The following is a 25,805-nucleotide window of genomic DNA, read 5'->3' on the forward strand; positions in this document are numbered from 1 at the left end:
AGAAGACAGCCCACAGCTTAAGCAGAGCTCACGCAGCCTTGCAGTGAACCAGGCTCTTGTCATTGGTTTGCCACCATCAAAGAGGAACAGAGGAGCACCAGGAGCAGTTACGGGCCGGGTTGCCAAGTCGCTCAACATGGAGGAAAAAGGACACAAATCAGAGTTATTTCTTCTTGCAATAATTACAGGAGTTCCCTTACACATTCTATCGGTTTTGAATGCTATAAACGCAAAGTGAAATGAGTAGATTCTTCTGATAAATCAGAAAAACAGAGGTCATGCAAAGGGTTAAATGCTAGAGTAGTAGTGGTAACCCATAAAAACCCATAAAAAGCCATTAACAGGACAGCTTCCACCATTTTATCCAAACGAGTGAACAGACCTGATCTTAATTTAGAAACCAATTTGTGCACTAAGAAAATGGTAAGATTAGTAGTCACAAACTGAGGTTCTGTGACCATCCTCTGGCAAGGATGTTTTGATGATTGATTTGACCTCTATGGACCCTTTATAAAAGATTTAGCCCCCAGGTCCCTCGCAAAAAATCCTGACATTTTTTGCTAGAAGGCCAAATTCAAAATGATGCCCGGCGCCATCTCTAAAAATGAACTTTTGATCCAGATACGCTAGAATCATGTATGAAGACACTTTTCCATACAAGTCAACCATGAGGATTCCAAATCTGACACCATTTTAATGATAAGACCCCACAGGCACACCACCCCCCTGCCCCCTTATCAAGTTCCTGGACGTGTTTTGCTCCATGAGTGTTAATACAGAGTTGTTTCTAAACTCTCCCACCACCACCACCATCATCACCACCACCATCATCATCATCATCATCATCATCATCATCATCATCATCTATTCGTTATAGGCTTCTACTAGGAATAGTAAATATGATGGAATATCAGAAAAGTCGCCGGAAAGAAACTATCCTGGGCTGATGGTTTATGCCTTTTGATTGATTGATTAAGGTATGTATTAGAGTTTTTTTGGGTAGTAAAAGGTATAGTTTCATGACAGCACAGTTCACTGATACAAATCTCTGTAAGTTTCTTTATGGCGACTCTACTGGTTACCATATGATGCACGATAGGTTACCTAGAAGGTAGAGTAGTAATGTTAGCTTCATTCTGCGTCAATGAGATGGCAGTCGGAGAGGATAGTCGCACCTTCCTGAGCTCCCTGCTCGACACGAGAAAACAACAATTTACAATTTTAGGCATTTAGCAGACGCTCGTAATCCTGAGCATCTTACAATAAGCAATACATCAATACAATAAGCAAGTTAATACGTCATCAATACATCAACATCAATACATCAAATGCAGGGGATTGCCCATAAGTCCAAAGGTTCATTAGTCCAATGGTTCCATTAGTCCGAATTTAGTTACTGAGGTTAGGGTTAGAGTAGGGCATAGTATTCTTAACAAATTCTGACTAATGAACCTTTGGACCAATGCCATGGCACCCAAATGCATAGAAATATCAAGAGACAAAATAACGTACAGTAGGTAGACCGAGCACCCAATCAGTAAAAAGCTTTATATAAAACCAAAAAAATGCTATCTATAATAATAATAATAATGAATTGCATTTTTATAGCGCTTTTCTAAGCAAGTTGCGAACTCAAAGCGCTTACAATGGTTCATTCATTCATACATTGGGAGGTGAAGCGGCGAACAGTCAACGCCAGCGTCCTCACTTCCCACATTCACACACCAATGGTGGCAACTGACCAGCTAACACCATTGGAGGCAACGCAGGGTTCAGTGTCTTGCCCAAGGACACTTCGACATGTAGACAGGAGTAGCCGGGATGTGAACCGCCGACCCACGGACCATTGGCCACCCCGCTCTACTTCCTGAGCCACAGCCGCCCCACTAGCTTTCAACGCCTTCGTCTGATAAACCTCCTAAGAGCAAGCAACTATTTTGTGCTGTTCTATATGCTGCAATTCTACAGGGATTCATTTTCATTGAGTCCCAAATCCCAAGATGTGCAGTTACAGAGGATTTCAGAAAACAATTGAACTTTACCGAAAGGCGTCGGTGTTATTCAGAGCTCTGGACGAGCGGAACTCGAATTATTCAAGGAGGAAAAGCACAAACCAGCTTGATGGAAGTACAGTAAGGAAAATCATTTGTTTGAGTTTAATAGTGGCCGGAAATATCCACCCAAATCCAGGAGCCGTGAACACACAGAGACTCCAATCGATTCAACCCCTTTTTCTGCGGGGTCCTCCCTATGTCCCCCAGGTTTTATGATCCCCACTTCCCCCAAAAAAAGGTTCTATGTTCCCCAGGTTCTATGTTCCCCGGCCCACCCACCCTACCCCAAAAAAGGTTATATGCTCCTCGCTCAACCAAAAAAAGGATCCATGTTCCCCGCCCCCCAGTGCTGTGTTCTACCTGTCACGCGGGTATACGCCGTATGCTGAGAAGACTTTTTTTTTTTTTTTTTTTTTTTTTTTTTTTAATTGTTTGTGAACCTTTCAAAGTAGCTTATCTGATACACACAAATAGCCGTGGATCATAGATTTTAGTATCCCCAAAAAAAAAGGTCTAGATCAGAACACAACACTGCTACCCCCCCAAAAAGGAGGTACCGGTATATGTTTCTGACTCAAATACAGGAAATGGAGGGACATCTGGGCACTAAGAACATGTGGGCAATCCTAATTTAGGTGCCCACTCGTACAGTTGTCCAGGTACCCACATGTCCAGATGTCTCCCCCCTAAGTAGTGCCTACTCATCCAGGTGCTCAATCGTCCACATGCCCACGTCCCTCGTGTCCTGGTGCCCCCTGTCTCACTAGTATTCGTAATTCTCCCCATTATGTTCCGTTCTGAGTGTTTAGAGTTGTTATTAATCATTAGAAATTAATGTTACCTGTATTTTTGGATGAGCCTTTTTTTAGTTGAGCGGGGAACATAAAATCTTTTATGTGGGGGTAAGTGGGTAACACAGAACCTGGCGAACATATGACCTTTTTTGGGGGTATGCGGGGAACATAGAACCTTTTTTGTGGGGGAAGACAGGAACATAGAACCTGGGGAACATAGGAGGTCCCTTACCTCTGTGAAGTTGGCACCCCATATGTTGAAAACATATATAAAAATGGTGTAATTATTTAGTGCTGAATTTGTGCTGAATTGTGCCGTAAATGTTATAATTTGTGCTGGTATCATTTTTGAGATATTCTACATAACACCACTGTTCTATAAATATATATAAAAACACAATTGATGATTTCAACGGCACAAATTAGAGCACATCCAGCACGAAAGAATGATACCCTTTTTTCCCGATTTGGAGCCAAATAATTGGCGGTGTAAGGCTCAGCAAAACTTGAAATATCTCAAAAATGATACCAGCACAAATTATTTATTTACGGCACAATTCAGCACTAAATAATGACACAATTTGTATATATGTTTTCAACATTTGGGGTGCCAACTACACGGAGGTGAGGTCCCTTTTCTGCTATCAACAACAAGTCAACAACAATATCAATATGCTTGGCAGTGAGCACACATTCGGGCTCTGGCCGAGCTGAGCCGACGCGGATGACGAAGCATGGGAATTCCCCTGTACGTCACAGGGGTTCCCTCTCCCTGAACTTGATTACACAGAAGAAGAAAAAAAGATTACACAGGCCTTCGCGACTTAGGCCGGCTTTACACTGCCACTGAAATCTAGCCTGAATCAGATCTGAGTCACTTCAAAAGTGGAATCCGATTTTTTTAAAACAGTCTAAATCCAAACATGTCACATTCAGGTCACATGAAATCCGATTTTGAGGTTTCAAATCCAATCCATATCGGATCTGAGGACATCTCACTCAGTCTGAAAGCAGCAACCACATCCACCCCATAGAGCATCGCAGCGTAAGTGGATTCCTGGGGTCACTTAATATTCCCCATTCATTTTCGCCATAGACTTTTACAAATATATTTATAACAATTATGTTAAGCCTCGAACCAAGCCATTAAGGATGGAGGTGAATCATGATCATATAACCTTTGATCCTATGTGAAAACATATTTTAATATTACATTATTTTATATACTACATTTAATAACTACCCTTTGTTTAGCGATTTTCAAAATGTTCTTTTCATAGAAAAAAAGGTTATATGGTCATGATTCACCTCCATCCTGGATGGCTTGGTTCGAGGCTTAACATAATTGTTATAAATATTTTTGTAAAAGTCTATGGCGAAAATGAATGGGGAATATTAAGTGACCCCAGGAATCCACTTCCGCTGCGATGCTCTATGGGGCTGTTAAAGCTATACTGTGTAAGATGCTCAACTAGTGGTCAGTAGCCCTATAGCAAACCGCGGTCGCGTTCGCGTCTTTCGCCCGTTTTTCGTACCTTCACACCCCCGCGTCTGCCTCCACAACGCCGAGAGCTATCTTTAGAGGGGTCCCTGGTTCCTGTGCGTTCAGGCATTCCGGAGAAACGGACTACTTCACCCTGCCTGGTAGGCGAGATTACCTTTTGAGTAAAGAGACACACGGGCGACTACAAATATGGCGACCCCACTTCAAGATGCGCTGTGATTGGCCGGTAGTGTACCATGTGTGCATGATCGGCGATGTGATTGGGCAACGTATACACAACGTATACAGAGATGATGCAGATTACGTCATTTTGGCGCGAAATCCGGTCCACGGCCAGGATCATAGAAAACATATAAAGAGAAGGCTTCAGAAGCTGAAAATAACGGAGTGGGTGTTCTAAAACTTTAGCGATTTAACAGTTAGGACAATTTTAAGATTTGTTTTATAAAAAAAGTTACATGGTACAACTTTAAGTATGACATCATTTTGTAGGCAGAGGAGCATTTCTGCCCCCAGTTTACGTGAATCTTTTTACTATTTTTACTATTTACACATTTTTCTTCTCTTTGTTGTTGAAAGGAAAGTGTTAGAATTATACTTTAGTCGTTATTTTTGTCTCGGATCTGTTGAAAATAGCGAGGGACAGAAAATGCTCTGGGGGCAGATTCTCCTCTGCCTACAAAATGATGTCACGGCTTAAAAGCCCCTATATGCAGGTCACATGCAAGTCACATCAAACTGGCCAAGCGTCACTTGCTGCGCGAGCAGCGCGACCCGAGCGCGGCTGTAAATTACATCATTAGTCCATGGGCCATACGAGTTGTCGGTATCAAAAAGGTGGCAAAGGTTACCATGCATTTTTGAAAAGCTCTATATCTGTAGATTATATTTTGGTATGATAACCCTTTCTTAGACACAGCTAAATTTGTGTTATCAGCGGCTGGAGTTGGTGTCCCATTAACTTTACATTACAGGAAAAAAAAGCTAATATGAGGGGTCAAACTAGGGGGTTTTCATGATGCTGAATCCATTGCAAGCATCCGTTTTGCACGAAAAACATTCCTGGGGCTAAAACAGCCCCCACAAAAGTGTGAAAAGTGATGACTCATCACTTTTCATCACTAAACCATAGTCTTGTGGGACAGTTTTTAGCCCAAGGAATGTTTTTTGTGCAAAACAGATGCTTGCAATGGATTCAGCATCATGAAAACCCCATAGTTTGACCCCTCATATGCTACTTAAAGCAGATACATTTTTAGCTTTTTTTTCCTGTAATGTAAAGTTAATGGGACACCAACTCTAGCGGCTGATAACACCAATTTAGCTGTGTCTAAGAAAGGGTTATCATACCAAAATATAATCTACAGATATAGAGCTTTTCAAAAATGCATGGTAACCTTTGCCACCTTTTTGATACCGACAACTCGTCTGGCCCATGGACTACAGAGCGCGAGTATTTACTATTTGATTACAGCGCACTGAGCACATGAGAAAAACAAAAGAGAAGAGAGAAAACACGCGAGCTAAACAGTGAAAACGAGAGAGAAGAGCGAAACACAAGAGTAAAGAAAAGAAGAGAGAAAAACAATATTAACGTGTGTTTACTATGGTCTATTATGTCGCATTTCCTGAACGTAATCAGAACGTAATCAACCAGCGTCGACGTAGTGACGCCTACGTCGTTACCACGGTAACCAAAGCATGCATGTCGCCGCAGGGGCCAGGCATGGCAGGCAGCTTTGGGCTAACGCTGTCTGAACGCACAGATCAGATCTGTGTCACTTGTGTGTGTGTGTGTGTGTGTTGTGTGTTGTGTGTTGTGTGTGTGTGTGTGTGTGTGTGTGTGTGTGTGTGTGTGTGTGTGTGTGTGTGTGTGTGTGTTTGTTTGTTTGTTTGTTTGTTTGTTTGTTTTTTGTTTTTTTTTAGCTATTTCTTCTAGCATGTAGCATCTGTATTATCTCCTAGTCTCCTACACACAAACATGCCTCCAAGGACGGAGGAAATGGGTGCCATCGGGAATGAGCCCTCCGCTCCATCACGAGCCTGGTGAAAGACCTACTCACCCGACAATCGCTCCTCCGGGACCGCCTGAAGAGACTGTCTGTACGGCGCCTTAGCTCCGCGGGTCAGCGCTCGATGTGCTCGCTGCTATGGCTCGCTGCAGTGTCTTTTCCGGTGTCTTGCGACTTGTAGTCCTGTTGGCTCGGCAGATGTTGTTTCAGGAAGTGGGGGGCGGAGCTCCCTTTGTCATTCATGCTGCACAATGTTCTTTCAATAAAATATCTTTACATATCCATCCAATTGTTTGTGGAATCTTACTTGTATGAAACAGTAAATACATGCACCCCTAAAACACAGTTAGAATGATAAAAATAAAAATAAGAATTATAATAATAATGTGGGATTTGAACCGCCTCAGTGGTGAACTAAATGGATCAATGTTACAATGCTTTAACTGTCACGCTAGCAACCGCTGATTCCCTCACCTGGAAAGATGTATTTGAATGTGGTGTGAACGTTGGAAACAAGTTAACATGACACACACCATGATTTTCTAGATCAACAGGTGTCAGTGTTGTCCTAACTGATCATTTAATAGCTGTAGAAACAAGGCAATGATGTTGGTATAATCACACCAGGCAACGCAAACTCTTGTGTGAAGTCTGACAAATACATAATAGCCTATCGATCTTTTCATTACAAAGGCTACACATACATTATGTGTCATAAGTAGGCCTAATTGGCTGGTTAGAAAATAGCATTAATGCGCAGAGGTGTCTAGAGTCCAGGTTAATGGACTCAATATTTATTTGATACATATATGCATAAATAATAATATTATGTAAGATATTTGTATATAGACTACTTCAGTAATACACAGTGGATCCATCACCACCATTTGAATTGGTGTAAATTGCTAAACATAAAACCAACAGCAGATGGTGCTGTTTTATGAGAAATGAACAAGTCCAATTTGCTCAATATGTGTAATGAAAAGATTGATAGGCTATTATGTATTTGTCAGACTTCACACAGAGTTTGCGTTGCCTGGTGTGATTATACCAACATCATTGACTTGTTTCTACAGCTATTAAATGATCAGTTGAACAGAGCGCTTAGATCTGTTCAAACAACAGGACAACACTGACACCTGTTGATCTAGAAAATCATGGTGTGTGTCATGTTAACTTGTTTCTAACGTTCACACCACATTCAAATACATCTTTCCAGATGAAGGATTCAGTGGTTGCTAGCGTGACAGGTAGAGCATTGTAACAATGATCCATTTAGTTCACCACTGAGGCGGTTCAAATCCCACATTATTATTATAATTCTTATTTTTATTTTTATCATTCTAACTGTGTTTTAGGAGTGCATGTATTTACTGTTTCATACAAGTAAGATTCCACAAACAATTGGATGGATATGTAAAGATATTTTATTGAAAGAACATTGTGCAGCATGAATGACAAAGGGAGCTCCGCCCCCCACTTCCTGAAACAACATCTGCCGAGCCAACAGGACTACAAGTCGCAAATTAATCCAGGATCCATTTGATATGGGACACCAGTGTTGTTGTTTTCTTTTGTTGTTTCTTTTTTTTTTTTGGAAAGTGTCCAGGGGTTTAGAAACTGGCGAATATAAGCTGGCGAATATAAGGCGATATCTTCAGAATAAGAGTACCCCTCAGCCAATTGATTTTTTTTTTTGAAAAACGATTAATTTTCCCATGATATGCACATTCAAAACATAGAATAAGCATTTAAACGAACATACACAATGATAATTATGTTTTTGGGTAAAATAAAATGTTTTAATAACATAAAAAAATATATAAATGGATAAATGCTGTTCAATGGAGTGCATAGCCTTTACAAATTGGACTCTGGACAGTAGACGGTTCTTTGCGTCAGCAGTTTGAACACATGCACGCGTTCAAGGAGACCTCCTCTTCCACACCACAATCTCCACTAAGCCAGAGAGGTGTAAAAAAAATATTTGCTGGCCGTTCAGTGCGGCCAGATATACAAAAAGTCCCATTTTCAGACTCTAGTGGGCGCTGGACGGGAGGCGGCTCTTTGCGTCGGCACTTTGAACACACGCACGCGTTCGGGGAGACCTCCTCTATCACAACACACTCTCCGCTAAGCCGGAGAGACGTAAAATCAATTTCTGTTGGCTTTTCAGTGCAGCCACTCGCTTCAAAAGTGACATTTTCAGACATTTTCAGACTCTAGTTGGCGCTGGAGAGCAGACGGCTCTTTGCGTCGGCACTTTGAACACACGCACGCGTTCGGGGAGACCTCCTCTATCACACCACACTCTCCGCTAAGCAGGAGAGGTCTAAAATCAATTTCTGTTGGCTTTCCAGTGCAGCCACTCACTCAAAAAAAGTGACATTTTCAGACATTTTCAAACTCTAGGTGGCGCTGTAGAGCAGGCGGCTCGCTGCGTTGGCACTTTGAACACACGCACGCGTTCGGGGAGACCTCCTCTATCACACCAAACTCTCCGCTAAGCAGGAGAGGCATAAAATCTATTTCTGTTGGCTTTCCAGTGCAGCCACCCGCTCAAAAAGTGACATTTTCAGACATTTTCAAACTCTAGTTGGCGCTGGAGAGCAGACGGCTCGCTGCGTCGGCACTTTGAACACGCGCACGCGTTTGGGGAGACCTCCTCTATCACACCACACTCTCCACTAAGCGGGAGAGGAGTAGAATTGTCAAACATTATTTTGGGTCTCAGTAGTACAACACCTAGAGACAGATATTGTATCAATTTGATTTTAACAATAGCTAAACCGTCCATCTTTAAAATGTGGATAAGGTACAAGGATGATCACCAAATGAATTGAAGGCAATAATTAAAATGGATTTCTTGGTGGATGAGGCAAGGGGTAATGAAGCCTGGGCAGATTTATTGTGGTTGTTGGATTAAACCCAAATGGAATATTTTCTTTTGTTTTTTTAATCCTTTATCCTGCCTCCTCCTTTACTCCTTTTTTTATATACCGGAGAGTCTTTTATCATTTTTAATTCGTTTTAATAAAGGGTTAATCGCTAAAATATAGAGGGCTGCCGACGCAGGACAACCCTGTTTTACTCCCCTCTTAATTTCAAAAGGCTCTGTTAGGACCCCATTTACGTTTACCTGAACTGTGGACTCAGAGTACAGCAATTTAATCAACTTAATGAATTCGTTTTTAAAACCGTATGCTTTTAAGACCTCCCACAAATACTCTCTAGAGATATAATCAAATGCTTTTTTTTGGTCTAAATTTACAATAAAGAATTCCTCTTTTATATCTCCACTAGTAATATCTCTCATGATCCCCAAATTGTCCCACATGAGCCTGCCCTTAATAGCACATGTTTGTTCTTTTTCAATAAGTTTTTCCAAATCATTATTTAATCTATTCACCACAATTTTTGCAAGTATTTTATAATCTATGTTCATGAGTGTAACATGTCTCCAGTTATCTAAACACTGGGAGGACCCTGATGGAATTTTGGATCATATTCCATATGGATAAACAGTTTTCCCCAATCATAATAAAATACTCCACACAATGAATGAGACCACACCGGAGAATATGCGTTTTTGTGTTGAAGTTTAGTCAGAGTTCAAAGTACTGTACAAGTACAGTATAGCAAAATCACCCATCGTAAGCTCTCTGAGTACAAAGCATAATGATTCCACATATATAGTTGAATGTGTACAGCATAAAATACATTAGTCACATTATGATTGGACAATTAAACATAACAATGGATCATGAGATGGTGTTGTGACTGAGTCTCGTGAACTCAGAAGCAAGGATGTAGAATGTTTTGGTTTCTCATTATCCAGTGTCCGGGACACTTTGACATTTCGCCGGTCAATCTTTCTGTCCCTGGAGTGGGGCAGATTCTCGTCTCGTGCATTAGTTATCAGATCAAAACATCATGGCATTGACTTTTAACACTGAGAATGATATATATACCATGTTAAACAACAATAACATATTGTACTATCAATTCCCTCCTGAGATAGCATTTGAAGTGTTAAATGTCAAGGCAGCATAAACAACAAGGGAAGAAAACATGGGTTAAACTTTTTTTTTAAGGTATTAGAAACAGAACATAATAATTGAACAATTTAAGTCAAAAACATTTCGATAGTTTTTGAAGAGTAGAGTCAAAAGAACTGTATATTTCCAAAGGTATTTAAATCAGAATATCATAATTGAACTTTGTTTTTGTTTTTTAAGTAGAGGTAAAAGATTTTTATTGTCTTAATTATTAATTATTATATATATGTATTTTACAAAGGTTCAATGTGTCGAAGATTGATTGGAAATTATCCATGTCAAGCAAGATAAAAACACATCAGCATCACGCTCCCGGGTGGTTATTACAATTTGGGGCCGATTTTAGTCAAAACAAGACGAACTTGACTCTTTACCATAATTTAGGTTAAAGACAAAAGCATTCAAAATGTATTTAGACAGCATCCGAAAATCAGCCGTTTGGCGGTCATAATTCGTACACCTCCGAGGTTACCTTTAGGTAATCAGTGGTCTTAATTGTCCCTGCAGGTTGGGGACATTTATAGTGAGGTGTCAAACCGGAGCCGCCTTAAAGCCAACTGTCTATTCCTCCTTACTGGCTTTTGTCCGAGTCAAGGTCTTAAAGAAAACTTTACAGCGGGAAAACGTGTGTGATGCAGTTTCATACTCACGAAATACATATGGATTTTTCAATCATCCTTTTTGACATTTCCACTTTGGACAGACATGCAGTGAAGTATGTGTCTGTCAACTCATTCTCAATTATCATCTCAAAATATCTTTATCTGTAAGACAAGGGAAAAGACAGGGACAAATCAATCCATAATGTAAGGCAATAAGGTATTTATATATAGAAATTAAATTGAAATGTTTAGATACATCACCAAAAGAGGACACAAGTTGTGTCAGTTTGTTCTGTTAGGGGAAACAGATTAACCCTGTTGAGGATTGGAATCAACTTCAATAAGGTGAAATATATTTAAATGGGATGAAATGAAAACAAAATGAAATATGAAAATATGAAATCAGAAAATGAAATATGAATTCAGAAAATGAAAATATGAAAGAAATAAAATTAAATGAAAAAATATTAATTCTAAATATTAATTCTCCAAACACATTCCCTCCCGTTTGCCACAGCCAAAAATATTGGGTGTGACAAAAATTGTTTTGTTGATGTTTGGAGGCAATATGGTTAAATGAGAAACAGATGGTCCAGAGGTACAGTAAACCTTGTGGATGGACAGTGATTCTGCTCACTGTCAGAGTTAGTGAGCTTCCAGGCCTGTGAGGGGGGAAGTGTATCATAACAAGATAAGGTTTTCCCAAAACAATAGTTAGCGAGGCCTGCTGAAAGGCTCTCTACTGAAAGTGTCCCAGAGAGAGAGACTTTAAAGAAGTAAAATAATAATAATAAAAATACATAACATAATCATAATGTCATTTTTTTTCCCCCATAATGTGTAATCCTGTATAAGCCCAGTAGGGTTGTAATAATTGTGGAATTTGACTGAACGGGTTTGAATGGAGCCCAGCCATCTAAATTGTTTTTGGAACCGTCTCAGCCTGCTTTTACTCAAGTAAAGAGGATAAAGTATTACCAAAAATAAACCAACATGAGAAATTAAAGGTTGAGTAAAGCAGGGCTAGGCCTCTTCCATCCTTAACCCATACTGCAGTTTATGTGTTAAGAATGGTAAAAGTAAATGTTTTTGGTTCATGTCCATAAGGTGTGGTTTGAAAGAACAAGGTTCAGTTGTTACACAGGAAATAGTGTTTTTCACGACAAAACAGGAGGACAGGAGAAAACTGGTTAAAATAAAATTGAAATAAAACAGTCAGTCAGTCAGTCAGTCACTGATAATCAGTCAGTTAAGTTGGTAGCGAGTTAGTGGAGTTAGTTCCACTATACCTGTTCTGCCATGTCATTAGTCCGTCCTGTCCCCTAAAATAAAATAAAGCCCACCTGTCATTGATGGGAAAAAAAATTATTAAGACAGGGCTAGGCCTCACATAGCAACATTCAAATAAACCCAAGCGTTGGTTGTTATCAGTACGAGTGTAGTCATAACAAGAGTGAATGAGATCCCTTTTTAGAGAGAGAGAGAGAGACAGTCATATGTGTAAATAATTCCTAGTTTTGCAAACCAGGCAAGTGAGTTAGAACACCAACAGAGGGAGAAAAACCCAAGACAGATTCAAATAAGACAGATTCAAATATAACCCCAGCACATTGTTATCAAGCCCTGTATTAGAATGTAAACAGTAGATTATACAGAACAAGAGCGAATGAAACCCATTTTTGAGAGAGAAAGAGAGAGCAAGGTCACACAGAAACTGAAACGGCTCGTGGCCTCTCAAGGTAAAAATAAGAAAAATGAAATAAAAAACAATTCCAGCAATCCCCTCATAGTTTTTTTCAAAATAAAACAATAAAATAACACATAGGCCGTGCCAGCCTATAAGCAGCGTAAGCAGCTCACGCAAGCAGCAGGCATTGAGCAAGCAAGCAGCATAAGCCAAGCACATATTGTACCTTATTGTACACAGAAGTAGCACCGCTCACTTTATACTTGGTTTGATTTTCCTGCTTTCATAATAGACAGGCCAAAATGTAACCACGGGAGGAAAATGGGATTAGAGAGGATTAGACAGACATAGATTATCAAAAACATTTAACACACAGGTTTGTCAGTCAGAATTGATTTTTCTTTTTTTTTCTTTTCAGAAGTCGTTCTTAGTCAAAAGTAAACAAAATATATAGTACCATTATCTCGTCCCAAGGGTCAAGAGTGTTTGTTCTTTTCGGGACATTGTAATCCATGAAAGTCACGTAGCAGATCGACAAGCTCACAACGCGTCCCATCGCGTTGTGAGTGGAAGGCAGTGCCAGCCAGGTTCGGCTGGGGGGGGGGCCTTGTCAAGCCCGTCAGCATCTGAAAACACTGTTTGCGTTCTCGGTTCCTTCCTAATGAGGTTTGCGTGGTATCCAGCAACACATCCAGTGGCAATAATGTCTCCGCAGCTTCGCCCATATCCATTGAAATGTTCCAGGAAAGGTTTTAGGTATTGCTGGTAAATGGGAGTTCCCGATGATCTTCCAGAGTGATGTGAGGTCCGGGTTAAAAAAAAAGTTCTGGGTTTAGATTGTAACATCTCATCCGTGTGTGTCCAGGATTTACACGATAAAAACACTGCTTCTCGGAGCAGGGGGCTTTTTTAGCTTGAATGGTCATGTTTCTTAAAAATGTTCTTGGGAGCGCTGAGATAAAAAGCTCCTGTATTCAACATCTCAGAGTCGCCTGAGACGGAAATAAAAATAAATAAAATAAGATAAGACTGAGACGAAAACGAAGACGTGTAAGCGTAAAGCATGAAGATTTCCGTCAGAACGTTCTGTTCTGGAACATAAAGGAAATCTACCAATTAAAATAACCACGCTATTTCTTATGTGATTAAGTAGCTGGAAACAGCTATTATTGATAAAATAACCACGCGATTTGTTATGTGGTTAAGTGGCTGGGTTATGCACTGGCCAAGAGATTCTCCCTTCAGAACAATTGCTTTTGTTCTGGGTACACTAAACAAAATCGTGTAAAGATTTCCTTCAGGACAGAAATAACTTTCGTCCTGGCAACACTAAACTGGAGTCTCGTGCTAAATAACACCAACTAATAATATGGACAAGCATGAATCTGTGACCAACAGTCTGCTATGTCCTCAGAACAGGAAACCGCAGTCCCTATTCTGTTACTCAAACGTGCAACGAAAAGCGATAAAACAATAGACTACAAAACATTAAACAATAAAAATGCAGCTTGGGCTAGAGGTAGCAATTCTCTAACTTAGCCGGTACAAATCTTTAAGTACTTGACCCATCTGTGATTTTCAGTCCAAAAAGGCATGAATAAAATCAAAACTTACACTGTGTGCTTTATACACACTTCTCAAGTCCCATGGTAATTTCTCCGCGCGCAGGAGAAAAAAAACATGTGGGAGAGAGTCATCATATCCGAATTCCTTTCTCCATATGGGCAAAAATGGTGCAATTGTGGGGCACCTAGAAACAACCTGTTTCATTTCCTCATTGTCTATCTTAGCCATTAAAGCTGTTATCAGTTCATTCTCCAAGCTTTGAAGAGACGCTTCAAACTCAAAGGTGTTGTTCCGTTTGTAAAAAGGTTGTTTAGATTTCGGCAGGTGTTTTCTGCCTTCCTGTGCCGCGCTCAGGAGGAAAAAACGTGGAGGGAGTCCTTTCAGTGTTACTCCGTGGGAGTCAGGGGAAACGTCTGATAATATCCTCGGCTGGTTGTTACTAGCAGAGATGAACGAAGTGGGATTCCAAAACAAACTGTCCAGCTGTATCGAATCCATAAACGTCAAATCAGTAGAAATCCGTAACTGGTTCTAGCAGCGGAGAAGACAAAATGAGTCCAACAATGTTGAGTCCCCAATATCTCCTCGGAGCTAATCCGGCAATCGAATGGGCCATTTGATGGAATTTTGGATCATATTCCATATGGATAAACAGTTTTCCCCAATCATAATAAAATACTCCACACAATGAATGAGACCACACCGGAGAATATGCGTTTTTGTGTTGAAGTTTAGTCAGAGTTCAAAGTACTGTACAAGTACAGTATAGCAAAATCACCCATCGTAAGCTCTCTGAGTACAAAGCATAATGATTCCACATATATAGTTGAATGTGTACAGCATAAAATACATTAGTCACATTATGATTGGACAATTAAACATAACAATGGATCATGAGATGGTGTTGTGACTGAGTCTCGTGAACTCAGAAGCAAGGATGTAGAATGTTTTGGTTTCTCATTATCCAGTGTCCGGGACACTTTGACATTTCGCCGGTCAATCTTTCTGTCCCTGGAGTGGGGCAGATTCTCGTCTCGTGCATTAGTTATCAGATCAAAACATCATGGCATTGACTTTTAACACTGAGAATGATATCTATACCATGTTAAACAACAATAACATATTGTACTATCAGACCCTTTTTTAAAAATCAAAGAAATAATGCCATGATAAAAAGAGGCGTGCATTTGGCCTATCCTGACTCCGTCATTATAGGCAGAAGTTAGCAGGTCAACAAGCTCTTCTGTGCATGAGAGGTAGACCTCACTTGGCAGGCCATCTGGGCCTGGACTCTTTCCCTTACTTAATTGCGAGATAGCCTCCCTTACCTCATTTTTAGTAATTTCCCCACCCACAGTTTTAAGGCCAACTTCCCTTAGGTCACTGGAGTCAAGAAAACCATGCAACTTTGTTACATTAACATTCATTTTCCGGTACATTTTTTGGCAGAGTTCTCTTATCGTTTCCCTTTTTTCTTTCTCATCCTCCACTAATTTCCCATTCTCATTTAGAATTGCACTGACATGTTTGTTCTGTAAGTTATTTTTGTGTATACTTATCAAAGTATGAGCATTGCTGGGGCATTCAGAGTCTCCCATGCCTGCCTGTAGGCGGAGGCCATGGGATACATCATTTAATTCGGCCAATTCAGCCTCCATATCACTTAAACGTTCCATATCCACTTCTGATTTATCTTCTTTTGTTTTAAGATCCACGTAGCCAGCCATTAATGCATTATATTTTTCATTTAGCTCCTGATTTAAGATTTTTGATTTAAATTTAAAGAAAAATACTAAGCGCACTTTCATTGCTTCCCATAATTCAAGATATGAATCAGTAAATATATTTAAAGTTTTGGTAACAGCGACCTCTTTCTTTAATTCTGCCAGCACCTCGTAATTCTTTAAACAGTTCACATTCATCTTCCAAAACCCCTTTTTTTCTGTTTTTCCGAGCTTTAGAAGTGCAACGACAGCCAAGTGGTCTGAATTCACCAAGGCACGTGTTTTATAACTTATTGCAGAGATGTTTTCATTAATATAGATGCGGTCTATCCTCGTTCTGACATTTCTGTCAAAACGAGTGTATCCCACGTCAGTCGGATACAACACCCTGAACACATCGTTTATACCACAGAAATCACTCATCTTTTTCAATTCCACACCTTCTCTACGGACCCGGGGATCAGGAGTCACATCAGAGATTCTGTCATTAGCCTCAGTATATGCATTAAAATCTCCACATAATACAGTGTAATAACCTACTGTCAACAACTCATATAATCGTTTAAACATTCTTACTTTACGAACTACATCTGGAGGTGTATAAATGTTTATAATCCTCATTTTTAAATTTAAATAAAAACAGTCAACAGCCTCCTCCTTTACAGTAGCCTATGTATATTTCCCATCTCCTTGTAAATATCCTTGTATATTATCTGGTGTGAGTATTTTATGTATCCTTTTTATATGATGTTTTGTAATGTGCATGCATGTCTTAAATAAAAGTAAAAAAAAAAAAAAAGGACGGTAAACTGGAACAGAATCAAATCAAAGACTATGTGGCTAGTGAAGGATGAGACCCACTTTCTATTGTACTGCCCATTTTATCATGATTTAAGAAAACACTCAACATTTTCTGACATCTAGCTGCACTGGATGGCCCGCCACACTTTTTTATACAGCTCTCCGGCTTAGCAGAGAATAAAAGAATACAGACAAGGTCCAAACTCCTGAGGAGTAATCCAAGATAGGACAAACACATGAAAAAGGTTAAGATTTTCCTTGCTTGCCTTTGCCAAGTAAAAATCACACTTTTTGTGCATCTGGCTGCACTGGAAAGCCAACGGCACTTTATTTTACACCTCTCCCACTTAGCGGAGAGTGTGGTGTGGCAGAGGAGGTCTCCCCGAACGCGTGCGTGTGTTCAAAGTGCCGACGCAAAGAGCCGCCTGCTCTCCAGCGCCAACTAGAGTCTGAAAATGTCTGAAAATGTCACTTTTTGAGCAAGTGGCTGCACTGGAAAGCCAACAGAAATTGATTTTACGCCTCTCCTGCTTAGCGGAGAGTGTGGTGTGTTAGAGGAGGTCTCCCCGAACGCGTGCGTGTGTTCAAAGTGTAGACGCAAAGAGACGTCTCCCGTCCAGCGCCCACTAGAGTCCAAAAATGGGACTTTATTTGTAGATCTGCTATTTTACCTACTGGTATTGTATCTTACCTGCACAATCCACTATTATTATCTGGAGCTGGAGTTGTTGTTTTATCACTTTATTTGCTTACATTAATTTTACATAGCAACCTGGCCTAGAGGCAGACATGCACAGAAATAAACAGGATATCCAGATAAAGTGCAAAACAGGATCAGAAATTCATCTGATAACAGCAGATGGCAGTGGTGGAAAAAAGTACTCACATGTTTTACTTAAGTAAAAGTATCAATACTGCAATATAGAAAAAAAATACTCTGTTACAAATCTGTAATTCAAAATGAAATTGAGTAAAAGTATGAAAGTATTGGCATCAAAATATACTTAAAGTACCAAAAGTAAAAGTTTAAAATAGCAGATCTACAAGCTCACAACATGTTGTGATGCGACACATTGTGAGCTTGTAGATCTGCTATTTTCAAATAGCCTAGGTATTAAATAGGGCTAAAATTCTTAATGTGTGTATTGCAATAAAACATCTGCAAAGTAACTAGTAACTCAAGTTTAAAAATAAATTGTAGTGGAGTAAAAATACAAATACCTCAAAATTGCACTTAAGTAGGGCTACATACTTAAGTAGCCTACATGTAGGCCTACTTAGTTACTTTACACCACTGGCAGAAGGTGCTAATTGTGGCAATTATCACATTAGTGGTCAGAAGTTGTATGGGAAATGGGCTAAGTACCCATTTACTGGGGATCAATAGCCAATTTAAATCGGTAAAAACGTGTTAGGGCACTTTGAAGTACACCAGTATAAACAATTTAAAAATACACACATCGTAAATGTATTCTTTTAAATAAATGTACGGTCTTTACAAACATTGATTACTGACATCTTATTTTGAAGGTCTTATATTCGCCAGCTCCTACACCGGAAGTCCTATATTCGCCAGTTTCACGCAATAATTCTGCTTCAATGCCACACTGCCTGCATTAACTACTCGGGAATACTATTGTGGTGGTGATGTCACGATCAATCCGTCTAAAGCCTACTATGTTATCAAAACGATCCCTCACAAAATGTTCCGTTATGTTTGATGTTCCGATATCCTTTGATGATTTTATTCCCATTCTATTGACTGTTGCTTAAGAGGCAGAGAATGAGAAAGAGACCATTTCACTCACACAATAACATATTCGTACAACATGACCATATCAGTGAACACAAATATGTCCATGTTTATTAATGTGTTGTTAATGTACGTCAGACACTGTACAGAACACACCCTGGAAGCCAGAGCATCATCATCATCAGAAGGACAATATACGACACACACCACACTCAGCATCAGTCCCGTACACAACAATGTTGTTGTCATCCAACTGGATTACTCTTTTGGCAACTGTCCTCTTCAAAAAGAAAAAAAAAGAAAAGATGAACAGTTTAATTTTAGGCCTAGAATTATTGACACTCGGTGCCGCTCACAGCGCGGCACCGAGTGCCGCGCTGCGAGCTTGTAGATCTGCTATTTTTGAAAAAGTTGTGAAAATGTGTGCAAATCTTTGAATATATGTATCTTTAGAGCGAACGTTTGTAACTCAAATTTTGCTTCCGGTTGGTCCTTGGAACTATAATATTTTGAGATATGAATATTCTTTTACAAGGGTCCTTCACATGAAAAGGTTTGAGTAACTGAGCTGTTAACTGTTAAGTGAAAAGGACCTTTTCTTTGACGATGGCTGGCCAGAATGCTGACATTATAGAAACAGTTTTTTCAAAAAAAAAACCTTAGAAGGATTCAAAAGACACTTATAGAATCGGGTAAAAATTCGAATTTTCACGATTTTAAAAAAATAGCAGATCTACAAGCTCACAGAGTGGCACTCGGTGCCGCGCTGTGAGCTTGTATATCTGCTATTTTTCAATAGTTAAAGCAGTCCTAGTCCTAGGCCTAAATGGGTTAAAAAAAAAAGGCAAATTAAAATAACAGCTCTGCTCTTTGACAACGTTTTGTGAGTACAAATAAACAACTTGGAATAGTGTTTAAAGCGTCAAGGCTTGTGTTAGTGCATTAGAAACCCACAGGGGAACGTATTATGAACTTCACTAGGACTGATATGACACCAACATAAACATTGCGAGTCAGAATGACATGGAATGTGCTCGGAGCAAAAACACTTAAAAAAAATTTAACAATCTGGTTTCCGTCTCGGACTCCCTTTCCACTGTGTAGGATCATTACAACGGTTCTATTTGATCTGTCCTCTGACAACCAGTATCAGACTGTGGTTGCACTGGTCAGCTCCCAGTGCAACAGTATCAGATCGTGGGTGTACTGGTCAGCTCCCAGTAGGGGTGGGCGATATGGCGATAATTATCGCTGAGACGATACAATGTCTCCACGATATGCCTTTTCAGAGGTATCGTATATATCGTGATACAATTAAGGGAGCCTTGTAAAAAAAATCCTGTTTGATCATTAATACAGAGATTCATTGCAGAATTCAATTTAAACCTGCATTTTGGTCTAAATCAGTAGTTCTCAAAATGTAAAATGTCAAGGTCTCCACTTAACTCTGACAGTATACAAATGAAACCAAATGGATTTTTTTTTTGTATACTGTCAGAGTTACATTCTTGTAAAGTTCAATTTAGACCTCCCAAAAGGAACCCAGAGAGTCGTTTTTGTCAAGTAACTTGAAAAATATCCATTAAAAACCAACCTGAAGAAAGAATCGCGATAGAATCGTGTATCGTGATACAGCTTGGGAAAATATTGTGATATTGTATTTTTCCATATCGCCCACCCCTAGCTCCCAGTACAACAGTATCAGATCGTGGTTGTACTGGTCAGCTCCCAGTGACCACCGAAAGAGAGATCTCTGCCTACTCATACATCCGGTGACAGCAAAATTAATTGTGTAGGCTAAAACTGGGTGGAAACAGTAACTGCATAGCAGTAACCAATGCACAGACGCTCCTTCACATTGGGACGGCATCAGGATTGGTCGTCTGTGCCGTTCTAGCACCTAAACTGGATGTAGATTCCCCCCCAGGCGTATCGACATCGGCAGACAGAGATCTTTGATTGCCTGGCTACGTGAAACAACCTCCTATGCCCAAAAAACGAACCTTTGAGAATTCAATTTTTAAAAATAGCAAAGTGGATCTGCTACTTTTGATGTTTGACATTTACGTTCATTTATGGGAAAAACAAAACACAAAAGGTTAGAAAACAGAGGTTTCTTCCCGACAAAATGATATGGAAATGACCAATTACAAAAGATGTGCTTAGGGACGTTTGTTTGCTCTTGCTCTGTGTCGCCATGGAGCCTGAACAATGGAAAAGGAGCAAACCTGCTACTTTGGTTCTCAAACATTTACATTTAGAGGACCCCCCCCCCCCCCCCCACCAGTTTGGTATGCATTTGGCTGCGGTCCCCCATAACTCTGAGAGTGTACAGAAAGACCATCTCAGAGTTACAGACCTGTATTCATTTCACTGGAGGATCCTTTGAGAACCACTGGTCAATACAAACAAACTTTGTTGAGGTGCTGTGTCCTCTCGGTGGGGGCTCCTCACTGGCAGGTGAGTCAGTAGGGGTACAATAGCAGTGGCAACTGGCAACACAGAAATGTTGGCATAATGATTGGTTCCAGGACTAAAATAAGCTAATAATTGTCTATTTGGATATTACATTTAAAATAATTAAAAGAAAATACAAAAAGAAAGAATGGCATTCACCTGGTGTAGGGTATTGAGTAGGGCAGACCAATAGAGTACCAGGGTTCTGAGTAGGATAGACCAATAGGGTACGAGGGTTCTGAGTGGGACAGACCAATAGGATACCAGGGTGGGGTTTTGTTTTCATGCTGCTACACTCATGTATTAAACAATCATGATTAAAATAAAGACAAAGGCCACATGATGTAAAAACATTTAGACTGGAACCACTTGAGTTACAGTGCTGCTCGCGCACACGCACACGCACACACACACACACACACACACACACACACACACACACACACACACACACACACACACACACAGAACAGTGTAGTGTTGTCGGGTCAGAATGGTACAGCTGTTCGACTGGACATACATTTTTTCATATACAAATCAAACAGGTTTGTGCTATCTGGATTTGTTATGACATTTTGGTTTGTAAATGAACATGACGCCAGGTACTGTACCGGTAGAAATGATTCGTAACCACTTTTAACCCGGGCTTGATATTTTTGGATATGTCGTTATACCGTAGGCGGAGAATTTCCAAAACATTCAACATTTTCCGGAGTTACAACGCGTTGTTAGCTTGTAGCTATTTCACCATTTGTCATTATGATGAAGTAGAATAGGGCTTCGCAGGAAATAGGATCTGCTATTTTCAGCTGGGGTTTAAGTTTTTTCTTTTTCTTTTTTTTACGGGATGGCATCGCGTAATAGTCAATATCGACTGTGTCAATAAAGTATGACTTGATAGTGGGAATGTGTAGTAAAGATTGTGTAGCTTTTGGTAGTTTTGTAGGCGGATGGAATCAGGTAGAAAACCTTGTTATCAGCATTAGTTGTCAGTCAGATGGACACTACTCCGCCAACAGTAACGTCAGTCAACTGTCCAATTTTGGACAGACCCGACTAGCAGTGGCTCTAAAGCTTGTTTAATATCAAGGAGGACTCCCGGTTTGGTATGCATTAGGGCCCACGGACACTCATAACTCTGTGAGTGTTCAAGTGGAACTAAGGCCGGCGTTCAGACGACGCCGTTTCCACGAGAAATACGCAAAAAGAAATGTCAGACATGCCCTCCGGCATTTCCGGGGGTTGAAAACGCAACAAAGTAAGACCCGGTTTTAGAGTGGAAAAGCTGACAGCGTCACATCGGTCTCCCCTCGTGTCACCGTATGAACAGGAGAAACGCAAGAAACGACAAAACGTGATGTCATGGCTCACGAGCAGACTACGTGCAGCCACGTTACCATGGTGAATGAGAACAAGGAAATGGAAGTGGTGTCAATCGTCCATCTGTGCGTCAACGCCACCTAGCGACAGGGCATGCACATTACACAATTTTCAATGCTGGTGCGTTTCCATGTAGAGGCACGGTAAGAAAGTGAGAACGCAACGACATTTCGCTGTTTTCTCTAGAGGCCGTAGTCGTCCCGTTGTCGTCTGAACGTGGCCTAAATGAACCACCAAGGGTCCATTAGGTTCCATTTGAACACTATCAAGAGTTACAGGTGTTAATAATAAGTCCATTTGGTCCATAACGACCAATAATTTAGATTGGGACCCCTGCCAAACGGACCTCTCTCACTCACACTCACACTCACACACACACACACACACACACACACACACACACACACACACACTGTGCTTTATCATGTCGGACACATAGAAAGATGACATTCAAATTTCAAAATGGTGTTTAAAAACAACAAAAACTTTTCCTTCTATTTTTTTCTCTCTCGTGAACATCTGTACAAGGTTAACAATAATAAAAAAAAAGAACAATAATTAGTTATACATATTTATATGACACCATTGTTTACTTAATATTACTGTAAAAGGAGTACAGGTTGTTTCGTGTAGATTGTGAATGCAGTATCCCTTTCCTGCTAGCTAGCGCTACGCTATGCTAACCACACTCGTTTTGGCGTTGGGTTTTTAAAACAGGCAGCAAAAATAAAATCCTTGTGTGGCTCTAAAACGTTTTAGCACTATGTTTGTAAATCACAATTAAACTGTGAGCCTTAAAAAATACACCTGTACGTTTTGGATTGCGCTAAGAAGACTTGGCACAATCACCTCTCTTTACTGTCCCTCTGTACTAGCGGGGTTTGGCCTCTGGGTGGAGCTGTTATGCCTTCATTCTTATGGTTACTGTTTGTAAGAGGTTTGTTTGAGGCATCAAGCTACGCCGCCAGATTTGAAACATCAACCTAAAAAATAAAAATAAAGCGTCTCCGTCGTCCAATCACCTCAATTCTTTGATCTACAACGTCCAATCACACTTGACGACAGACAGATTGACAGGCGGTTGGTCCAATTGCGGTAGGTTCATGTGTTTCCCCAAAGCCGCCCTCTCTTCGGCACCTTCCTTGGCAGTCACAAAAAAACTATAATAACGAGTCTCTGTCTCCTCCTGCTGACGGAAAAGGAACACTGCATCGTCCTGTGAGGCTGGTCTTCAGTTTCAGCTCGCGTGTTTCTAAGCTTCATTTGTTCCTCCAGTGGAAAAAAACTAACGCTTCCATCTCACTACCCTCATACCCCCCCCCCCCCCCCCTTCCTCTCCACCCATCACACAAAAAGACAGCTAATTCCCTCCAAAACCAGTCCAGACCACCATTTAGGGCAGAGACTCCTGCAGTGAGAATATCGCAAGTGATCGCAATGTTAATGATAATATAGCATTAATACCACTATGCTAGTTCCATGATCCTGATCTAAAACACAACTGATTGAATGGTCATTAAAACAAGCATTTGCTCTGAAATTGCACGTGGGCCAACCCCTTTCGTAAATGTTCTCGGTTTTCAAGCTCCAGAAAAAATAAGGGTGGAGGGAATCGCTGGTCTGGGGGGCGAAGTAGGGGGCTGTGCAGTGTGGGGATAGCGGGGGCGGGGTTGGTGGGCGGGGCCTTTACGGAGGCCCCTCCTTGGGGGAGGAGGGTGTGGCTGTCTGGGAGGAGGAGGAGGAGGAGGAGCTAGCGGCGGAGGAGGAGCTCTTCAGGGAGCCCAGAGTCTTACTGAACCACGAGTTCTTGGCCGCTTGGATCTCGTTGATCAGCACGCCTCTCTGGTGCTCCAGCTCCTAGACACACAGACAGACCAGGGACATGCCAAGAATGTTAGAGAGGCAGGGGCTAAAACTTCTAAAAGGGCCTTTTGAAGGAAATATCGAAAATAGCAGACCTCCAAGCTCACAACGCGTCGCAGCGTTGTGAGTTTGTAGGTCGGCTATTTTCGGTGCGTGATATACCACACTGAACTAGGCATAATCAATACAAGTAAATACTGGAGATGTGGCGTAAGACATGGGTTTCTACACAGTGAGGGCAATTCGTTCAATATAAGATCCTGCATTCAAGTTCAGGAGAGTTTGGTCAAGGCAATTCTCTTGAATGCTGCCTTCAGCTATGGCATGGAAAGAGGGCATTTGCATTTCTTTCCCCATAGTCAAAACTGCATTTATGGTCTGGAAAGGGCACTTTTTACAGGCTCAAGCCCCCTTAGATGTCTATGTGTGCACGTGCCTGAGACTGACAGACACACAGGTAGAAGGTTCAGGTTAAATATACAGACAGACAGATAGACACGTGGATACTTTCTTGATCCTTGATATCCCATGGCATAGCTCATACAGGTATACATTAAACTAAAGCTAAAGTTAAAAACACAAATGGAGGGGGGGACAGGTTAAAACAGGCATACAAAGCATTAAAAATGTGTCACTGGGAATAATAATCATCATCCTTTGTTATTGCACACAGACCCATAAATATCTAAAACTAAAACTGTTAGTTCAGTTCATTGGCCTAGCGGCTGGACATGGAGTTTCAGAGCCTAATAGCGTTAGGACAAAAGTGATCTTAAACCGCTCATTCTTGCAAGTCCGGCCTTCCAGGATGTTGTGGAGAGGATGACTCACATTGTCCATAATGGCATAAAGCAGTGGTTCTCAACCTTTTCAGGATGTGACCCCCAAAATAATCATATTTTAACCTGGGACACCCCACCCTGACGAGCACTAAGAGTTGAGGCATTACATTTTGTATAACACGGTTCTATTGTGAAAATAGCCGATCTACATGCTCACAATGCCTCCCAACGCGAGGCGTTGTGAGCATGTAGATCGGCTATTTTCACAATATCTGCCTCTAATATCTGACAATTTTGGCCAATGTTTAATTTGTCATTTTAGAGGTATTAAAAAGTCTTTAAATTGTCACATTAGAAATGTGCAGATACCCTCTATACACTTAAACTGTATGTTGGTTTGTTTACTCATGAGAGTGAGGGCCTCTGTTGTTCCTAATATACGTGAACGACATGGCATCTGCTTGCGACTGCAACCTGTTCCTGTTCGCGGATGACTCGGCTCTCCTAGTCTCGGGCAAGGACCACTTGCAGGTTGAAAAGACACTTAACTCTGAACTAAGTAAGATCTGCACATGGCTTAACGACAACAAATTATCAATTCACTTGGGAAAAACTGAGTCCATCCTCTTTGGATCAAATCATAACCTCAAAAAAGTCGATAACTTCACAATCAAAGTGGGTGACAAGGTCATAACACGAAAAAACAAAATCTCTTACTTAGGATGTATCCTTGAAGCTAATCTTTCCAGCGAAAAGATGACTTCTAAA

General features: G+C 40.7%; 2 protein-coding genes across 2 annotated transcripts in view; both read right to left on the bottom strand.

Annotated features, from left to right (window-relative positions):
* Positions 1–6,504, bottom strand: part of LOC308284920 (transcription elongation factor SPT5-like) — a 33,502-nt gene extending 26,998 nt beyond the window's left edge. The window contains exons 1-2 of the mRNA XM_080725645.1: positions 6,416–6,504; positions 1,105–1,188 (exon numbers count right to left, since the gene is read on the bottom strand). Coding sequence (XP_080581771.1) covers positions 1,105–1,135 — 31 coding nt within the window. The 5' untranslated portion in view covers positions 1,136–1,188; positions 6,416–6,504. The remainder of the gene's footprint in view (positions 1–1,104; positions 1,189–6,415) is intronic.
* A 14,335-nt stretch (positions 6,505–20,839) lies between these two features.
* The window catches only part of rabgap1l (RAB GTPase activating protein 1-like), a 173,974-nt gene continuing 169,008 nt past the window's right edge, over positions 20,840–25,805 (bottom strand). Inside the window, exon 27 of the mRNA XM_080731086.1 lies at positions 20,840–24,249. Coding sequence (XP_080587212.1) covers positions 24,079–24,249 — 171 coding nt within the window. The 3' untranslated portion in view covers positions 20,840–24,078. The remainder of the gene's footprint in view (positions 24,250–25,805) is intronic.

The sequence above is a fragment of the Nannobrachium achirus genome (assembly GCF_963921795.1).
Source record: "Nannobrachium achirus genome assembly, chromosome: 1".
Taxonomy (NCBI): domain Eukaryota; kingdom Metazoa; phylum Chordata; class Actinopteri; order Myctophiformes; family Myctophidae; genus Nannobrachium; species Nannobrachium achirus.